A 21,958-nucleotide genomic window follows, 5' to 3' on the forward strand; every position below is an offset into this window, starting at 1 on the left:
CACAGGACGCTGCCCAAGGGGCGCTGTTGGCTGGATATATTTGGTTGGTGGACTATTCTCAGTCCAGCAGTGACAGTGAGGTGTTTAAAAACTCCATCAGCGCTGCTGTGTCATATCCACTCATACCAGCACAACACACACTAACACACCACCACCATGTCAGTCTCACTGCAGAGCTGAAAATGATCCACTACCCAAATAATACCTGCTCTGTAGTGGTCCTGTGGGGGTCCTGACCATTGAAGAACAGCATAAAAGGGGGCTAACAACGCATGCACAGAAACAGATGGACTACAGTCAGTAATTGTAGAACTACAAAGTGCTTATATATGGTCAGTGGAGCTGATAAAATAGACAGTGAGTGTAGAAACAAGGAGGTGGTTTTAAAGTTATGGCTGATAAGTGTATACAAATAAAAGGTTGATAGTGAGGCAAACAGAACCCTTGATGACCCGTGTTCTGCTTTTACCTGGAAATAGAAGAAGGCCTGTCCGAACCAGTAGTGCATGATAGTGGTCTGGGCGGCATCGTAGTGCAGCCTCTTCCAGATAAACTCAGCCATGAGGGTTTGAATGAGCAGGCAGCATGCCAGCGTGGGCAGGTTATGAGCACGGAACAGCAGGGCCACTAACAGCACCAGACCACTGTAGATCTCCCACAATCCCCTGCTTTTCAAACGACCACTGTCTACCACGGACGACATCAACTGGGAGTGCAGTAGGTCCTTGACGCCAGTAAAAAGGATCCCGAGGACAAAGACGTACACGAAGCGTGCCCCACCTGTTCCCCTACAGAGAGAGAAAGAGAATGAATGAGAGATTAACATGATTTCTTGTTGAGTGGCTTCTAAATTTCTTTACAATGGCATGAACTGAGCTCAAAGGTACGATTTATGGCCAAAAGTATTAGGACACATGACCATGAGCTTGTTGAAAATCCCATTTCAAAATCATGGGCTTAAGATAGAGCTGGTTTTCCTTTACATCTATAACAAGCTCTATTTTTTCCACAGGATTTTGGAGTGTCTGTGGGAATTTGTACATTTCACAAAGGAGCATTTGTAAACCATGTCAAAGCATGCCGTTATAGACCTTGTTTTGTGCACAGGGGAGAAACATGAAATATTCTTTAATCAAAATGTTGCTATTTAGTTAGTAGCCTTTACATTCTTTTATATATGTAATAGGATACACCTCATCATTGGATGCACCTAAAAACATCTAAACTCAATAATTATAAGGGGTGCGCACATACTTCTGGCCATTTAGTGTATGCTTAGTGTCTTTGACTTTTTGATTTGATCATTACAGTCTTTACCATACTGATAGACCTAAAGTAATGGACAACAGCAAACAGTTGTAGCTGACCATTAACAAATTGGGTCATTTGGGAAGGTAATGTGTTGTATGGGCAGTGGTAGCTCAGTGGTTAAGGTATTGGACTAGCAAGCAGAAGGTTGTTGGTTCAAGCCCCACCACTGCCAAAGTAGCCACTGTTGGGCCCCTGACCGAGGTGCTTAACCCCTGACCGAGGCGCTTAACCCTCAACTGCTCAAATAGTCTTCAGTGGATAAAAGCAACTACTAAATGCTTAAATGTATTGAACTAGTAGCACCCAGGTGGCGCAGCGGGATATTACGCTAGCACACCAGCGTCGAGATTCTAAACTCCTCGGCGTTGTCACCAGACAGCTGGGCGCCATCTAGCGTGCATAATTGGCAGGGCCTGCAGCAGACACGTTTCTGCTAGGGCGGGATGACCGGGCTATGTGGGTGGGGTCTTCAAACCCTGTGTTTCGCTAGGGGCTGCACACGGGTCGGAGGAGGCGTGAGCAGCAATTTACCCACCTCGACTGCAATCAGGGATCGCCTAGCAGCGGAAGACAAACTGACTACACTAAATTGGGAGAAAATGCATAAATAAAATAGAAAAAATTTTTTTATTGAACTAGCTAGTCTTATAATAACACTGGGTAATAATACATTGTAAACATAATTATGGATTTCCAGATGTTAGGAAGCCTTTAAAGGATGATTAGCATTTACTATAACATAGTAGTCTATATGGCTAAATACTTTTTTCCAATTGATCAATGCACCGTAAATCCTTAAATATCCCAGCTTCTATTCATGCAGAAATTCCCCAGGAAATTCCCAACAACTAATAAAACATGAGCAATACTTTTTCTACTAAATTAAATTTACTAAAGCATTTCCCAAATGTGACGACAGTGAAAAAGTAGAACAAAAACACACACTTGCAATACTTCAGTCTTAAACACACACTTCAGGGATCGATACTGACAGAACCCCGTTGTTTAGAGATTTGTCAGCAGTGCATTCGGCCAGACCTGCTGGAGTTCAGCAGATCAATAGCGGTGAGTCTACGTGCACCACTGTCGAGAGCTAAACCTACAGACCTTATTACACAGCCCACATGCAGATCAGCCGTGTCAACCGCAGAGCGCTAATGAGAAGATCCAGCACATGCATACTGCATTCAAAATTAAATCCATAAAAGGTTAAAGTGTAAAATATCAAGAGGATACTGGTCTAACATTTTAGGAATCACAGCACATTTAGAGCACACAAATTCATGTGGGTAACACAGGAACAGTCTGTCTGGTCTGTACTGGCGGTCTGAATCCAGGCAACAGCCACAGCAGAGAAAATTGTGAATTAAAAATCTGGATCTGCCGTGTACAGATCCAAAAGGCATCATCATCTTGATTATCTCTAATAAATATGCTTCAAAGTAGAACTACTATGATAACATCTTAACAATATAATAAAACTTTAGTAATATATTAAACGCATCAAATGGAGCAAAGTTGCACTTAAAAAAAAACCAAGAACAGCCACAATGAGGATTTAAGTTGGAGCACAAATATTATGGTAAATAAAAAGAAAGTTAACGTATCATGTCTTCAACCTTTATATATTAAAACAATGGCAATTTAGCGGTAATTTAGAGGTAAAATATGCTAGCCCACCAGTGCCGAGCTCTAGATTTCAAATCTTAGCTATCAGGCTATCGGCCTACAATTGGCTGCCTGTCTGTAATGGGCGGGACAACGGCTGAACAGTGTTTCCTCATAACTGCTTCAATAGTGGCCTCTGCTGGCTGATCGATGGCGCCAGCACAGTGAGATGGGGGATAATGGAGATTAGTGCATGACTCTCCAGGTGCAATACAGATCTCCATATGAACCGACCAGGTGCAGGTGAAAAGATTGGTTTGTACTACACATGTGTCAGAGGGGGTTTGCCACAGTTATGACTTTCCTTGGTCAGGAGTGGAGGTCTGCAGCAGTAGGGACGAATAACGATCGAGTAATTGAATATGACTAGATATGGAGAAAATCAGGGAAAACATGCATAAATAGAGAGAGAGAAAAAACAAAGGTAATTTACAGATCAGCTATTCATGTAAATTAAACATTAAATAATTGTGGAGGCTGTGGAAATGAAAAGCATTATAAGATAAGATTCCTATATTGATCCCCATGGGGGAAATTCAAGTGTTACAGCAGCTCCAGCACAGAGTAAATACAGTTACAGTAAATATAATAGAGTAGAATAAAATAATATCGACTATGTAATGCAATTACTATTACACAGCTGTATGACAAATTACAACTATATAGGAAAACACTATACAGTGGAACCTTGATTAACGGAACTCTATTCAACAGATTTCGGATTTAACGGACAAAATCTGGAAAACCAAATGTCCAGCTCAATTGTTAAAAATTCCCGAGAGAAGCGTACCAAGACCAGCAGTTCAGTAATTCTTCACTAGCTGGCGCACATCTCTCTGTTTATATGAGTGATAGGCTTTATTTTGTCAGCAGGCTCTCTTTGTTCTCCCCTTTTTCTCTGTGTTTCATGGTTAATTTTTGGACTTTCTACAGTTTTTCAGTAGTACACTACACCAGTTTATTTACAGGTTTTACATGACATATTTACATATCTGTTTATGTTGTTCATTTTACAATAGTCCGTTAAAGCTGTTATAGGGAAATAACAAGCTTATACAAAACTCTGCACCAGCTTGTGGTGTTCTTCACCTCCGCCCAGCCCATAATTAAATTATAGCAGGACACATCGTTGATCATTTATTATTTAATATGCCATGTTACTAAAATCATATCACTGTAAAAAGGGATTTGGATTCCAAACCTCTGGTAATTCACACAACAATGATAACTTCATTTCTCTCTCAGTGCCACCTGTGTGCCCTAATATGTACCACCCAACATCGACACTAAAAGTGTCGGCAGCAGTTATAGCTTGGCGATGTGTTACCATGACAACATAGCCCTAGCAACAGGTTGGTATTAGGCAGGTATACATGAGCAGGCAGAGTCATGACAGTATCGTGTACATATTTCTGGCTATAATAATACTAATACTAATAATACTACTACTAATATATGTTTATCCACAGTCAAACAGTTCCAGCTATGATTGTTACACACAGGTTTTCAGAAGATTGGTTTTATTTTTGCCATTTACCTAAAACGCTCCGTCATGCCTACTGCATGAGGTTTATATACAGCTAATGTCAAAAGATTACATACACTTGAGAGGGATAATGTGAATTGCACATACTGATGTTTACAGGTATGAATGTGTGTGTGTGAGAGAGAGAGTGTGTGTGATGAGACTAAAGCAGCTAAAAACACTACTCTAGGTATGCTGTGCGGTGTATTGTAGCTTTCATCGATTCTATCATTACATTTATGAGTGTTATTTAATGACAGTCATGAAATGTAGTACTTTTGTTTAAAAACTTGTGAAATCTGTGATTTCTGAAAATTAAGCAAATTTTCCAGTGAGTACTCAAACGATCTATTTCAAAGATCTAATGGAGAAAAGCTTCCCTAGAATATGTGCCTTTAAAAGAAAGTGCTTGAATATAAACAACAGCACAAGGGAAAAAAAAGCCCTGATGTGTCAGACATGCTGGGAACACAATGAGGCCGAGCTCCGGGACTGACAGCGTGTGTGATTAGTGTGAATTTCCCTTCGGAGTGGGAAAAGAGAAAAGCTAAACAAAGCATGAGCTCTCAAGCACAGGAAAGTAAGCAGATGTTCCGTCATGTTTTATTAATCTGCTCTTTGGTAACTTACTCCCACTGAGATAGTGAAAGAGGAAGAAATGTTCGTTTATAAAAAAAAAAAAGACAAAGAAAAGTACAAAACAAAAGCAAATGAAAGAGAGACTTTAAAAACAGCGGTCAGTTCGGACTCGTATAAGCTCTGTCTGGAATCTGATTCAACTGGTCAGTTCAGACATATGACAGGTGGGTCCAGTCTATGCTGTCTGACTGGCTCAGTTTGATGGACTCAGTTCATACATCTGCTAAAGACGTCCAGCTGATAACCTCTAACACTAAAACCTGATAGTTTTTTTATTTATTTAATTATTTTTGGTGCTGTTGGGCAGTCCAAACTTTGGCTCACTAATAGTCACATGGCTCCAAAGTTGTATAAAGCTGTATATTTTTTTTCTGTATAGCTGTATGTCACACATTTATTTATAAACACTGAATAACCCAGAGTGTTATCTGAGTTTCACATGTTTACTCGTGGGTTTTTGCCGGGTACTTTGGTTACCTTTACTCCGTCATGAAAATAAATCTGGTGAAAAAAATGTGTGAATTAGTGATTTAAACTTTTGTCTGGGCTGAGTTTTCAGGTGGTCAGGTAAGGAGGCACTAGACCAAACATGATGATCACATTCTTGCTTGACACAAGACTTCAGCTACTAAACAGTCCATGATCATTGTTGTCTGATTCCTGCATATGTATGATGCACCATATATATTCAAAAAGAAACAGATCTGGACTGCAGGCAGGCCAGTCAAGCACATGCACTCTGTGTCTACAAAGTTGTTCTAATAATTGCAGAAATTGCCAGGCATTGTTTTGCCAAAAAAACATTTAAAATCCCAATTTACGCCTCCTTGTCAGTGGTACATCAGAATCAGAATCACTTTATTTTGCCAGGTATGTTACATATACAAGGAATTTGTTTTAGTGATACACATAATAATACACATAATAGTACACATAATAGTACACATAATACACATGTATGACATGTAGCATGTTAACAGTCAGTGTGCTGTCTGGTCTGTTAAATAAGTATTAACCAAGGGAGCAACTGTGGTTAAGGATTGTTACAGCTCTTGGAAAAAAGCTGTTAGCATTTCCTAAAAACAAGCCAAAACATGGACTCATCTGTCCAAAGCACACATTTGCACTGGTATTCGGTTCATCTGTGGCTAAACAGTTGAACTAAGAGGTGTCACCATGTTTATGAAGGAAATTTCTTCAAACAATGCAGCTAGGTTATTAGACCGAAATACAACTAAACGTTTAACAACCCCAATAACAAATGCCTCTGTTTGACTTCTGTGCTCTACATTTGCATTGTGAGAGGCATTCACAAAAAAGTGCAAAAGTATTCAGCAGATATAAGCAAAATTCAAATATAGACGTCTATTTGTGTCAGGGCATTATGAAAGCAGTGTTCGGATGTCATGCACCACCGCCATTAAACTGCTGCTTTGTATTTGTTGCTAAGGTGTAGCAACAGTTTGACCGATGCTTTTGCGTAGGACGTGTACATAACTGACCAGCTGTAGCCCGTAAAAAAGTGGGACAGACAAAACCAGATCAGAGTAAAGCAATAACTTATACATTATGCATAACAACTTTACTAAGCAAATGTCAACATGAAAGCAAATACAAATCCCTGATATTTTACTCAGTTTAGAAATCCCAGGGTTGGGTGCATGAAAGATTGTGTTTGGTCACCTTAACTGATGGTTGTAATAAAGTTTTTCCCTTGCAGACTTAAGAGTTTTATGAATTGTGGTGCAGACTGAACTTTGTTCTGCCAATGCATCAAAGAGAAGAAAATATGAGTAAGTCTTTAACATTGACTTGGCACCAAAGTACCAAAGTAGTAGCAAAATAATATTTATTTTTTTATATAAGACCCAGCCATGGTGATTAAAAAAAAAAACCCACAATCTAAATGGGTTGAAAGCAAACGGAAGTGTTGTTTTTCTAGTGAAATGGAAGCATAACTGCCTTGAGCTTTACAAACATTCCCAGTGCAAGCTGCCCTCAAGTGATTCATTTAATCCAGACATGTCCAGTCTACGCTTCCAAAGACGCTAAATTTCAGCTTATTCCAGCAATTTTCAGTCAATGCTTTACAAATCTATGCTTGTTGTGCACAGAATGTGCTTTTTAAGTGGATTGATTCAAATATTTGCCTGCCATGCCAACGTGTGTGTTTTCTTAGTGATGAAAAGACGCAACACATAGAGGCTAACAGCACAGAAATGCCACTGGGCCATATAAGGAAGTGACTTGAGGCAGGGGCAGCATGTTATTTATCCTCTCTTTGCTGCTATTAACTGAAAGTAAAATACGCACTCAGTGAAAGTATGAAAGTATTAGGTAACTGCAGTGAAGGATTAATGCATGGCTTATGGAAGCCACTCAGATTCTTGTCTAGTCACTTGTAATCTTTCGGTTGGACTACTGCAACTCCCTCCTGGCAGGTGCTCCTGATGCTCGCCCACAAAGCCAAAAATGGACCATCCCCAATCTACCCTTAAGGTCTAATAAAACCCCGCTCTGTACCACGCAACCTTTGAGCCACCAGTCTCACTCGACTTGATCCTCCACCCAGAACTCAAGGAAGACAAGCATCAAGGCTCTTTTCTGTACTTGCACCCAAGTGGTGGATTGAGCTTGCCTTGTCTGTCCGAACATCTGAGTCTCTTCCTGTCTTCAAATGATGATTTAAAACCATCTCTTTACTAAGCACTTAAGCTGACATGTACTTACTAATGCTCTTATTTATTTCTGGCATAAAAAAAAAAAACCTTTGGTTCTAACAGGGTTTTCAGCAGATTTATATTCTCTGACGGTTGTCTACTTAAACTAGAGTAAGGTAATGTTTACTATGGAAGCACTTCTGTAAGTTGCTCTGGACAAGAGCGTCTGCTACATGACGAAAATGTAAATGTAAATATAGTGCACTTCTGTTTTTAGCCATACTTACCTTAAACTTGTTTTAACATGTTTACATGCCACCCCTGTGACAGTACATTTAACGTTGCACCAAGGGCAGCATAACCAAATCAAAACATTTCATAACAGTTGCCTAGTGGTAGCCTAGCTGGTAGAGCTGTGGGTTACCAACTAGAAGGTTCTGCCATGCAGTCACTGTTGAGCCCTTGAGCAAGGCCTTTAACCTTCTTGGCTCCACTGTGTTGTCCGCCATAGCCTGTTTTAGTCTGATGTAGGTATATAAAGCTGGTAAAATATTAAATATAAATAATAAATGCAGGTTATCAGCAGTGCAAGCAAAGCCGGGTTGCAAGGTATTGATGTCAAAATGTCAAATTCTAAGTGCACTAAAGTAGGCGAGGACTGACTTTGGGGATGAGTTCACTTCACAGACCAATTAATACATATTTAAATACAACGGTTTACATAGATATTACAGTGGTAGTAAGACTGGTGGTTTAAATCTAGGCTCTGCTATGCAACCACTGTTGGGTCCTTGAGCAAGGCCCTTAACCCTGTCTGTCACATTTGTGAGATAAACAAAAAAGAGCATTAGATCTCGAAATATGAAATATATACACTCGTAAACAGATGAATGCAATTATCAGTTGTTTTTATTTATTTTTCTCTCTCCTACCCCTAAAGCAATCAGTCGTGGGCTTGAGTACCTGTCTCCAGAGTTAAATAAGGAATAAGGTTGTAAAGGGTTGTTCCCCTGGACGTCCCCATTCTGCTCCCTGTTTTTTTCTTTCTCTTACAAACTGCTTTACTCTGGTCACGACAGGAGTACAAACTGGACAGAGATCAAGTCTAAAAAAAAAAGGATCTCCTGGCCTGGACAGTGGCCATAGAAAAGACAATAAAGTGCTTCCAAAAGTGCTGAAAAAGAGAAAAACTTGGACTGGAAGAAGAACCCTGCAGAACCCTGTACTGTTATATAATGTTAGTTTTTAATTTTGAATCATTTGCAGACGGTTTATTCTCACATTTATGATGCAGTCTTGATCGTGCAGTACATTCTGAATACTAATACTACGCTAGAAAGCTTTGCTTTCTGCATCTCAACAACCCATGACATATGATTATACATCGTGTAGTGTCTCATCATTCTTAAGCAATTAATCCACTATCTTTGCAGCATATATAAAGTCTTGGGTGTTTTTAAGAGTGATATAGTGAGTACTAGGCTTAATTTAATTAGGTTTGTAAATAATCAAAGCAGGGAAGTAATTACTATGTGACTATAAAACAATAATGATTAGTATGTAGATTTCTTTTCACTGTGATAGAAAAAACCTTTTTATGTAGCTATACACTAGAATCAGGACAAGGCACAGATCAGGGAAAGCATATAAATCAAATTTTCTCTCAAAAGGGCTTCCAGGACCATAGTGGTGACCACCTTAATAATTAATGTTTCAGTCTTTGACTGCCCAGGAAAATTGGGCATCTGGGCAAGAAGGGCCTCATTCATGGAGCTAAGAAACAACCCAAAGGTCATATTAAAGAGATTAAATCACCTGCACCTGTTGGACACAGAACCCGAACTCTGCAGCACTGCATAAATCATGCGAATCGTGTCTGTATGTAGAAGCCTGACTGGCTGATAGCACTGCCTGTAATTCAAACCCTGGATCCCATAAATTACTGGAGCAGTTGTGATATAATTGTGGGTGATGGCACAGATTATTGTGACCTTGCACAGAGCCCTGATCACCACCCCACTGAATATGAATTATAATGCCCATTGCAAGCCAGATCTCCCCTTTTGTAGAACACCAAAACTGTACCAGACAAGAATAATACAGCATAAATGAGTTCCTAATATTAAGATGGAAACAAGTCTAGGCACCAATGCTTAATTGCCATTACTAACGAGTCTTGGTTATACCTATTGCACACTGGGAAGTGATCAAGCCTTCCCTAGATTAAATAGTGAATCTATCACATGTCCAGCATGACCGCTTATGTTGTTTGTATGATACAGTAAGCCTTTCCTTCCAGTCACCAACCAGCCTGTAGGTATGTTTAAAATGATCTGCAAACAGGTATGTAGGAAGCGCTACCTAAAAACAGTAGCTAGTACAGAGATGGGCAGCAGCCCAAGTGCATGAGAGAAAACTCAAAAGGTTTAAAAAATAAAATAAAAAAAGCAAACAAACTGCTTCACTCTGGTCCTGACAGGAGAACAATCTGGACAGGGTATAATGCCCATTGCAAGCCAGATCTTTCCTTTTAAAATCAGTTCCTGACCACACAAATCCTGTTTTGACTAAAGAGGCAAAATCACCTTAAACACACTGCAAAAAGAGACGATCACAAAAAGAGGCCATCACAAAAATGCCTTTAGGGTCGCTCAGGTGGCGCAGCGGTAAAACACGCTAGCACACCAGAGCTGGGATTTTCAATACATCGTATCAAATCTCAGCTCTGCCATCCTCCCGGATAGGGACTCCTCATAACTGAGCGAATTACGACCTCTGCTAGCTGGTTGATGGCGCCTGCACAGAGTCGAATAATGCCGATCGGGGTGTGGCTCTCCGTGAGCTGATCTCCGGCATATAAACTCGTCTTGTGCAGGTGAAATAATGCAGTCGGCTACTGCGCACGTGTCGGAAGGGGAGTGTGACAGTCTCGCTCTCCTCAATCAGGGTGGGGGTCAGCTCCAGTAGAGAGGAAGCATAACGCAATTGGGTATAAATTGGACACGCTAAAATCGGGAGAAAAAGGGAGAAAATTCATTTAAAAAATGCCTTCTGTTTTGGAATTAGATGTGCTACAAGATCATGGTATAGCTGTAGAAAGATTAAATACATATAAAACATTCAGTGAATGCCAGATCAGTCTACCTGACATTCTGCAGGATGTTTATTATAATGTGTAGGTGTTTAACTAGAACATAGTGTTTAATTATAGGTGCAATAGTCGTGCAATCTCAACATTTCACCTCAGTGTATTCTTAAGAGTGAAAAACATGATTAAACAGTGGTGCAAGACCTCTTTTCTCTTTTCTTCTTTTTGTACAGTACATGTGTGTCCGCGTGCACAGAGCCTAATTTAGCTCCTGCTTTTTTATCGCAGTTTCAGTTTAGCTGTAATGAGAAGTAAACAGGGGAGATTTGAAGAAAACGAAGTGCTGAGATAACAGTGGGGTGCAAAGTAAACAACCATGTGCCTGCAATAGAATTGTCAGAACTCGTGAAACCATCAGTGAAACTAATTCCATCATGACGCCGAGGGAATGGCGGAAATAAGGAAAAAACAATGCAATGCAAATTCTTGCCTACTGTGTAATTAACTGAACATAGAATCAGAGGCTGGATTTACATGAATCAATTCTTTAGAACATTTGACAACTCTGTATAATTAGATTGTAATAATAATCAGACTGAACATTAGAACATAAAAAACTGTTTCTTTGCATGTTAAGTAATCCATTCGAGATGTATTCTTGTTGACATGAAGAAATAAAAGAAAGGCAATACTGAGTTAATGCACAGCAGGCAGGCTGTTCTGCTTTACAAACTGGTTGGCCAAAAACTGCTTATTAAAATGAATGAGTAAATAAATGTACACTTTACATAATACTTTTACCCTGTTCTTCAATGGTCAGGCCCCCCACAGGACCACCAAAGAGCAGGTATTATTTGGGTGGTGGATCATTCTCAGCACTGCAGTGACACTGACATGGTGGTGGTGTGTTAGTGTGTGTTGTGCTGGTATAAGTGGATTAGACACAGCAGCGCTGCTGGAGTTTTTAAAAACCGTGTCCACTCACTGTCCACTCTATTAGACACTCCTACCTAGTGGTCCACCTTGTAGATGTAAAGTCAGAGACGATCTCTCATCTATTGCTGCTGTTTGAGTTGGTCATCTTCTAGACCTTCATCAGTGGTCACCGGACGCTTGCCACGGGGCGCTGTTGGCTGGATATTTTTGGTTGATGGACTATTCTCAGTCTAGCAGTGACAGTGAGGTGTTTAAAAACTCCATCAGTGCTGCTGTGTCTAATCCACTCATACTAGCACAACACACACTAACACACCACCACCATGTCAGTGTCACTGCAGTGCTGAGAATGACCCACCACCTAAATAATACCTGTTCTGTAGTGGTCCAGTGGGGGTCCTGACCATTGAAGAACAGCATGCAAGGGGGCTAACAAGGTATGCAGAGAAACAGATGGATTATGGTCAGTAATTGTAGAACTACAAAGTGCTTCTATATGGTACGCATGACATTATTATGACCATCAGCTAATATCCAGAGAAACCGCTATGTGCAGCACATACAGCAGCTACACAGGCTGGGATTGACTCAATAAGGTCCTGGTAGGTTGTCACTGGTATCTGGAGCCATGCTGACTGTAGTGCATCCCACAGCTACTGGAGGGGGCGTGGGGGAGGATCCACAGAGCAAACACGATGATCAAGGTGGTCCTACAGATGCTCAACTGAGTTTAAGTTTGGGAAATTCAGGGGCTAGGGTAGTACTTGGAAGTCTTGGTTATGCTCTTCAAACCAGTGAACATTTCTAGCCATGTGACATGTCGCATTGTCTTGCTGGAAGATCCCATCCGCCCCAGGGAAGACAATTTCATCTATTGTACTTTTAGTCATGACAGCAATGAGGGATATATGTGCAGACAGCCTTCATATGCTATGTGCTGCCGCCGTCAAAAGTAGGATGTGGTCATAATAATGTGTAGAACAAATTATAGAATAACAATTTAAATTAAAAGTAAAATGAACTTAACACACATTTGTTCATAGCAACTTACAATTGTGACCAAATACAAATGCAAGCAATGTTTAAGGTTCCTGCTCATGTTTTCAATACTGGCAATTGATAGAGGTGGGGCTTGAACCGGTAACATTCTGATTACTTAATTTACTCCAGTACTTTTACCGCTAAGCCTCTACTGCCTTTTTTAGTATTATGTATGTCCACAATTTAACCGGTTAAACAGGGCTACAAATGTGTTTTTCTAAACAACCTTCCGATCAGCAGATCAAATCCACCTGCTCTGAGTCTGTCTGAGTCTGTGCTTCAGGGCAAAGCACAAGACTGAAGGAAATCTGACCCTTCTGTATAAAGAGTCAGATTTTCTTGATTAGGGGTCCTGATTATGCAGGAGCCTGCTGGGCAGTAGAACTGGTTCACTTTGGCACCATGCACGAATACTGGTAAAATGCATTTAAACAGGATTTTCTGTGTTTGTGGTTCACCAGTAACTAAACCTAAAAATTTAATGTAATAGTAACAATGTAATGTTTTAAAACTCAGCAGGGGGTTCAGATCTGAATGTGGTTCACATTAATACAGGCAGCTGCATGAACTAAATTAGGGCAGATGGAAAAACTGCAGAAATCTGCGCCAATTCCATCCAGATCATCCACAGTTGAACAATAATGAAAGTTAATGATGTCTTTGTGGCCAATAATTCTGCTTGGACCTTTATGTATGCTTTTTTCTTTATCTATTAGAGCTACAGTGTTCTTGTTGACTGCCTTAAAGCCTTTCTCAAGCACCTATTTAAATAGTTTCCAGCTTTTATTAATAGTCATATAAATAGAAAATACAAATTTTGGGTTTTAAAAATTGCCCTAAGTTGAGTTGAGTCCAAAAAAACATTGATACAACATCAAGCACAATGTAAACAGCACAAAACACACAACAGTTAGTAATAGAAGTTTAAGTGTGTCAAAACTTACTTGGAGACGGCTTGTCCGGAGTGCTGCCATGGGAAGAGGACATTGCCGACGGCAGCACGGTAACTGTAAACACCCAGCAAGCCGAGTGCCAGGGCAATTTTGGACACTGTTGAACAATGGCGCTGGACCAGAATGAAGATTAACAGCAGGGAGAGAGCAGCCAGCAAAGACAGGAACACCTTATGATCTCCACTGTGGGCAGAACAATATACAGATGTTAGACAATGGTGTATGTAATGGAGAACCTTTTTTTCTCCTAGACACAACTGTGTTAAAAAAAAATCTGGGACCCCAACTACACGAGTTATGATATTCGATGAATAATAAAGAACTCCAACTGTTTACATTATTATTATTATTATTTGCTAGTTATAACTTTTAGTTCAATTTAATTTTGTGTATGTCTGATTTGTGTAAATCCTATTCATTCAAAATATTCTCCAGGTCACCCAAGGAGGATGGTGGTCCCTGCTGAGTCTTGTTCCTCTCAAGGGAGTTTTTTCTTGCCACTGTCGCCCTCTGTGTATTCTGACACCTTTTTATCAGAACCAGCATTAACTTCTACAGCAATCTGAGCTACAGTAGCTCGTCTGTTGGATCAGACCACGGGCCAGCCTTCCCTCCCCACGCGCATCAATGAGCCTTGGCTGCCAATGACCCTGTCGCTGGTTTACCACTGTTCCTTTTTTGGACCACTTTTGATAGATACTGACCACTGCTGACCGGGAACACGCCACAAGAGCTGCAGTTTTGGAGATGCTCTGACCCAGCTGTCTAGCCATCACAATTTGGCCTCTTGTCAAACTCGCTCAAATCCTCACGCTCACCCATTTTTCCTGCTTCTAACACATCAACTTTGAGGATAAAATGTTCACTTGCTGCCTAATATATCCCACCCACTAACAGGTGCCGTGATGAAGAGACAATCAGTGTTATTCACTTCACCTGTTTGTGGTCATAATGTTATGCCTTGTCTGTGTATATTACATCACAAGAACTCTTCAAATGCCAATAGCCGCATGATTTTCCCATTTCATCATGTGTGTGTTTCTTTTTTACTCTTCTTAATGAAATGCAACCAGACCTTCCTTCAGCCCCTTGGATGAGAACCTCTGTCCTACTGCACAGTTAAGTGCATTATTTACTTAAAAAACACCATTACACACAAGCACACAATGAACCCAACAGTATTTTCTCCATTAAAAAGATGTTCATACAGACATACAGATCATATTCTCTCCAGTGCTGGCACAGTTAGGAACCTCTTACAGCTGACAGAATGGATGCTAGAGAGCTTTCTCTGTAATCAGATCTGGCAGTGGGTCCCTCTGCTTAAAACGCTTAGTCTGTATAAGCTCAGATACACTATACTGTATATATGACCAAAAAATGCTGATACGCTGTGACTGGAAGTATCTGTTACAACTATGAGTGAAAAATCAATTCCATGCACTCTACAGGCTGGAGACTGGGAGTGAGGGGGGTCATGGTATGGTTTGTTATGGGATGCCAAACAAACTAATAGTAATTTCTTTATAGTTATAACGTTTAGTTCAATTTAATTTTGTGTATGTATGATATGTGTAAATCCTATTCATTCAAATTATTATCCAGGCCACTTAAGGAGGATGAAGGTCCCTGCTGAGTCTAGTTCCTTTCAAGGGAGTTTTTCCTTGCCACTGTCACCCTTGGCTTGCTCAACAGGGGGTTTTGGTCTGTTGGTCCCAGATTATGTACAGCTGCTTTAAAACAATGTCTATTGTAAAAAGTGCTATACAAATACATTAGACTTGACTTGATGAAGGTATATTATCTTGTTATTTTCTGATTTTGGTTGAGCTAGTGGGTTTACTTGCTGATACGCTGAGACTGGAAGTACCTGTTAGAACTGAGAGTGAAAAATCAATTCCATGCACTTTACAGGCTGGAGACTGGGAGTGAGGGGGGTCATGGTATGGTTTGTTATGGGATGCCAAACAAACTAATGGTAAATTATTTAAAGTAATACCACTATAGTGGTATTTAATAATGTATAGAAACAACATATTTGGGAAAAATAATAATAATAAAAGATGATGATGCTGATAGCTCCTGTCATGGCATCTCATATGACTCCTGTCTCATTATCATGCAGACACTCAACTCAACCTTTATGTATCTCTTCATTTACCTGTCTGAAGTGATTTTTCTCTTTTTGCCATTAAATTTAATAGAAAAACTGTTCAGTCTGCTAATATCTGTTAGTATGCAGTCCTGGTTTACTATAGGCTCGAGGGTGAGTCTGTTAACACCTGCACAAAAAAGATTATGTATTTTTTTTTTAGCATTGGCTTTAAATGTACGTTAGCCAAGTAAAGCCTAAACCATAAAACAAACTATACATGAAAACATATTAAGGCCACTGTGAGTATATTTATATATATATTGACATAGCAACTTCCTTGAGATAACATGACAGATGTTGAGGATGTTGCTTGTATTTAAAAGAAAGAACCAGTTGGACTTTAAGGACATGGTTTTGTATAGTTAGAAGAAACCAGACTAGCCCAAAAAAACCTACAAAGACATGAAAATAATATGACAAAATGATCACAGACTGTGATTACAGACTGAGAAGACAAAGAAGATACCCAAGTCTCCAGAACCCATGTTGCTCAGCGAGACCCATTATGCCAAGCTAATACAGCACACAGCATAAAACACCACATATATTTTTAAGTTCCTACCTAATTTACAGCTGTGAAAATCATGTTTCCCGAGTAATATGCAATTTGCTGTAAAAGGTCAAATTTAAGGTTTGCGTAGCATATGAAATATATGATGCAATATGCAATATAGCAATTCTACGGCAATTAAGTTGAACTTTTCTGTGGTGTAGTGTACTAAAAGTGTTTAATGTATGTGTTTACATATTAAGTGCATTTTGTTCCTTTCTCAGCAAACTCTAAAGACGTTCGGTTACACTAGCAATCAGTTAAACAAAATGTCCAAGATGTCGAAATCTAAAGGAGCTAAAAACACTCCCAACCGATTCTGTGGACGCCGAGCGGGGGTGTGTGAAAACACAAATATCATTTAGTTTATGAGTGTAATTTAATGACTGCCATGAGATGTAGTACAAGGTCTGTGAAAATAAGCTAACTTTACAGTGAATTTAGTAGGGCCTTATATATTTGGCACAATTCAGACAACAGGGCTCAACCTTTTACAGTTATAATAGTTTATTTAATCGTTTGTTGCCTTGCAATAGCTTGGCAACCTCTAGGATGTATTCCTACTCTGCACCCAATGGTTTCAGGTGGTACCCCACCTGCCAGGAACCTGACTAGGATGATTTGGTTGGTAAAAATAAATCATGGGAATTCTTTACAAGCATACATAATTAGTATTTTTAATAGGGGGGTGTTTTTTGTTTAGGGGAATGAAACTCATTAAAAGTGTCACTAAAAGTAATAATGCTGATGCATTTTAGCAGTGGGGACCTAGTAGAAAGTTTCCAGTAAAAAGACTTGGGACACGTACAGGGGCCTAACTACCAAGGGGGGAGCAGGGGGGGCAGGTGCACTGGGGCCCATGGCATGGGTGGGCCCTACACAACATGAACTAAACCCCCTACCGCACTGCCCCCCATTGGCTGCACTCACCAGGTCGTTATTAATATATTACAATATTTTCGTTAAATAAAATATTAAAAGTGAGTGAGTACTATATATACAGGGGTTGGACAAAATAACTGAAACACCTGGTTTTAGACCACAATAATTTATTAGTATGGTGTAGGGCCTCCTTTTGCGGCCAATACAGCGTCAATTAGTCTTGGAAATGACATATACAAGTCCTGCACAGTGGTCAGAGGGATTTTAAGCCATTCTTCTTGCAGGATAGTGGCCAGGTCACTACGTGATGCTGGAGGAGGAAAACGTTTCCTGACTCGCTTCTCCAAAACACCCCAAAGTGGCTCAATAATATTTAGATCTGGTGACTGTGCAGGCCATGGGAGATGTTCAACTTCACTTTCATGTTCATCAAACCAATCTTTCACCAGTCTTGCTGTGTGTATTGGTGCATTGTCATCCTGATACACGGCACCGCCATTGGATGCACATGGTCCTCCAGAATGGTTCGGTAGTCCTTGGCAGTGACGCGCCCATCTAGCACAAGTATTGGGCCAAGGGAATGCCATGATATGGCAGCCCAAACCATCACTGATCCACCCCCATGCTTCACTCTGGGCATGCAACAGTCTGGGTGGTACGCTTCTTTGGGGCTTCTCCACACCGTAACTCTCCCGGATGTGGGGAAAACAGTAAAGGTGGACTCATCAGAGAACAATACATGTTTCACATTGTCCACAGCCCAAGATTTGCGCTCCTTGCACCATTGAAACCGACGTTTGGCATTGGCACGAGTGACCAAAGGTTTGGCTATAGCAGCCCGGCCGTGTATATTGACCCTGTGGAGCTCCCGACGGACAGTTCTGGTGGAAACAGGAGAGTTGAGGTGCACATTTAATTCTGCCGTGATTTGGGCAGCCGTGGTTTTATGTTTTTTGGATACAATCCGGGTTAGCACCCGAACATCCCTTTCAGACAGCTTCCTCTTGCGTCCACAGTTAATCCTGTTGGATGTGGTTTGTCCTTCTTGGTGGTATGCTGACATTACCCTGGATACCGTGGCTCTTGATACATCACAAAGACTTGCTGTCTTGGTCACAGATGCGCCAGCAAGACGTGCACCAACAATTTGTCCTCTTTTGAACTCTGGTATGTCACCCATAATGTTGTGTGCATTGCAATATTTTGAGCAAAACTGTGCTCTTACCCTGCTAATTGAACCTTCACACTCTGCTCTTACTGGTGCAATGTGCAATTAATGAAGATTGGCCACCAGACTGGTCCAATTTAGCCATGAAACCTACCACACTAAAATGACAGGTGTTTCAGTTATTTTGTCCCTGTATATATATATATATATATATATATGAAATTTGTTGAGGGGGCCCCAAAACTTTTTTTGCACTGGGGCCCATGAGCACCTAGTTACACCACTGGACACGTATTTAGTTTGTAGGGTATTTTCCTAATTCCTACCTGACTACAACCCTAATAATTATAATTAAACTGTACTGAATGGTCAATCTGTATGAGAAAACCAACAAATTTAACATTGTCAAAGACTGAGATTTGTAAAGAAAGCTTATTACTATCAAAAGTAGCTGAGCGAGATGTTAAAAAACGACGTGCCGTTATTGCATATGTATGAGGATGTGTATGAGTGGCACCTGTGTGCGTGTTGAGTATTTAGTATGCAACTGGTGTTCATTTCTCATCTAAAGTAATCATATTCAATCATATTTTACCAGCCCAACTTAAATATGTCAGCTCCTACACACAACAGTGTTATTGCGGTAGACAATAGTAGACAATGAGTTTTTATTGCTTTTATTTATCATTCTTTGTGTGCTTCCACAAACAAGTTTTTACCAGCACTGCTGCTATTTATTCATCTCAACTGCTTATAAAAAGTTTGATCCTTTTTACAGACCCTTGAATAATGGTAGCAATATTTAGTTTAGCTTTATTTTAACAATAATCTACAAAATCACCACAACTGTCATGCATTTCTTTTAGGGCTGTGTCTCAAATCGCATACAGCTGTACTACAGTACAGTGGTGAAAAAGATTAAGTGTTTGCTCCTTGGCTTGAGTTAAATCTGTAGGCAGTTGTAGCCTAGCGGTTAAGGTACTGGACTAGTAATCAGAAGATCGCTGGTTCAAGCCCCACCACTGCTGCTGGTTACTGCGGTTGGACCCTCATTTGCTCAGACTGTACACTGTCCCAGTATTGAACGTCGCTTTGGATAAAAGGCATCTGCTAAATGACAAAAATGTAAATCTGGAATCTGCAATGGAATCTGCGGTGTTCTGCCACCTACCAAATGCATATCAATAGGTGGACTGGCTCATTTAAATAGCTCTTTGGTGCCAGTAAGTAAACGAGTGTATGTGTAATGCTTTGTGATAGATTGACATCCAGTTAGGTTGTAGTGTCTTTAATGATGTTTAGGATGTTGCATGAACAAAAGCAATGCTGCTTTTTTTACATAATGTGAAGTTTATATTATGCAATTTGGGACAGAGCCCAATCTCTGACTTTGCATTAGCTGTGTAGCTCCTGTCGATCCTGCTGTTGTAGCAAGTTGAATTTGGTTCTTGCTCATACTACAACTTTTTTTCTTATGGTTGCTCCTGTATTTAGGGTATAGGTGTTACCACAGCTGATCTGGTCCACATACCAGACATGGTGAAGTTTTTACCTCCCCAAACATTAGCCAATCATGTCCATGCAGACGGCGACCAGCTGATAGCACCACTGAGATTCAAACTCTGGATCCCCAGATTTCATCTGATTACACTTCAGTATTTCAGTACTTCAGAATATAATTTGTTTCTTTTTCCAACAATAACCCTAAATAAATAACATAAAAATACATCACAACTGTTAAATCCTACCATAATTTAATAAATATCTGTAATTAAGTTTCAAGACATATAGTGGATTTTTGGACTTTATTTGCCAATCACTCTACTCTTAATCACCCATAATGACAAAGTGAACACAGGATTTTGAAATAAAAATCCAAAAATTATTAAAGTATTTAGACTCTTTATTAAATACTTGGTTGAATCCCATTCGGCAGCAGTTACAGCTGCAAGTCTTCTTGAATATGTCTTTTTAAGCTTTGCACTCCTATATTCTTCATAGCAATTCCTATTAAGCTCTGTTAGACTATATTGTAAGTTTATATAAACTGTTTTTTTTTTCATATCTCTCTACAGATGTTCCATTGGGTGCCCATAGGAGTCCAGAGATTCTTGTTCCTCATGCTGGCAGATTTATTTACATGCTGTTTTGGATTAGTAATTATTTAGCCACAGAAAAAGAACAAGACTGCCATGAGATGCACGTTCCTTACGTATGAAAACATCTGTCCAACATCTGATCAGCCTTTTTCTAATAATTTTAATACCAGTAACCTAGAACCAGCACTGATTATTTTTTTTTATTTTTTTTACTAAAATTAAGTTATTTTTTAACAGACAAACATCAGCAATCAGTCAAGTGGAACTATCAAGTCTTCGATGTCAACAATTCTGGAGCCAGATTAAAATACAAAAACGAACTGGCTGTTCTGTAGTGAAAATGAGCAAAATTGTTCCAAACAAGATACAATACTGGCACTATGTGGGTATAAATAAGCACTAGATCTCAGTCCAGAAATAAATTGTGTGTCTTAAATAAGAGACCAGAAAAAAATTAAGTGTTTGTCTCTGGTAGCCGGACAAACAGCATCTCATATTGATCTAAGCATCATCTCCTCATTAACCACTGAGGGAAAGACAGAAAATCTGTGCCGGCTAGAACATGTGAACTTGATGAACTCGTTCCTGTGCCCATTTTTTTCTGATCAGGGACACGATGCAGAAATAAAATAAAAGAAAGGGGCGGCTATAGACACGTTTCAAAGGAAGTAATTATGCTACCTTATTGGTATGTGAATTAATTCTTTACATCTGGACACATCGACAGCAGATCCAGTTATAAATATAAGGTTTATAATCATTGCTCTTGGCCTATCAAGTCAGCAGGTTAGAATGAAGCCGTGAGAATGCTTTTAGCTCGGCCTTACATGGAATTTATTCGGAACAATAGACTGAGTATTTTTAAAACACTAAAGAAGGACTAGTAAAGGATGCTTAAACCAGTTTACTTAGTGGTCACTTTTGAACCTCTGAACAAGGACCTTAACACTCAACACTACACTGCATTATATTTAATAATGCAGTGCATTATATTTAATCATTTGAGCTAGCTATAAAACAATACATTAAGGCAGCCTTAGATTTCAAAAATAGTGAGGATGTTTTTCCAGTTAATTTATGAAAGTGTGCATTATCAAAACAAAAAAGCTAATGTCTTTTAAACATGCTTGTAAAACCATTTACAGAAAGAACATTTTCTCAATTGCAATTATTATTAATAATAATGAAATGAATATTGATATTAATAGTGCTAATAATATAATATTATAAATAATAACAACAACAATAATAATATGAATATTTAATGGCCAATAGGTTGGTTT

General features: G+C 39.6%; 1 protein-coding gene across 1 annotated transcript in view; it reads right to left on the reverse strand.

Annotated features, from left to right (window-relative positions):
* Positions 1-21,958, reverse strand: part of pigg (phosphatidylinositol glycan anchor biosynthesis class G (EMM blood group)) — a 133,567-nt gene that overhangs the window by 18,219 nt on the left and 93,390 nt on the right. The window contains exons 11-12 of the mRNA XM_063000958.1: positions 13,813-14,004; positions 470-788 (exon numbers count right to left, since the gene is read on the reverse strand). Coding sequence (XP_062857028.1) covers positions 470-788; positions 13,813-14,004 — 511 coding nt within the window. The remainder of the gene's footprint in view (positions 1-469; positions 789-13,812; positions 14,005-21,958) is intronic.

Source organism: Trichomycterus rosablanca, chromosome 8, assembly GCF_030014385.1.
Source record: "Trichomycterus rosablanca isolate fTriRos1 chromosome 8, fTriRos1.hap1, whole genome shotgun sequence".
Lineage (NCBI taxonomy): Eukaryota > Metazoa > Chordata > Actinopteri > Siluriformes > Trichomycteridae > Trichomycterus > Trichomycterus rosablanca.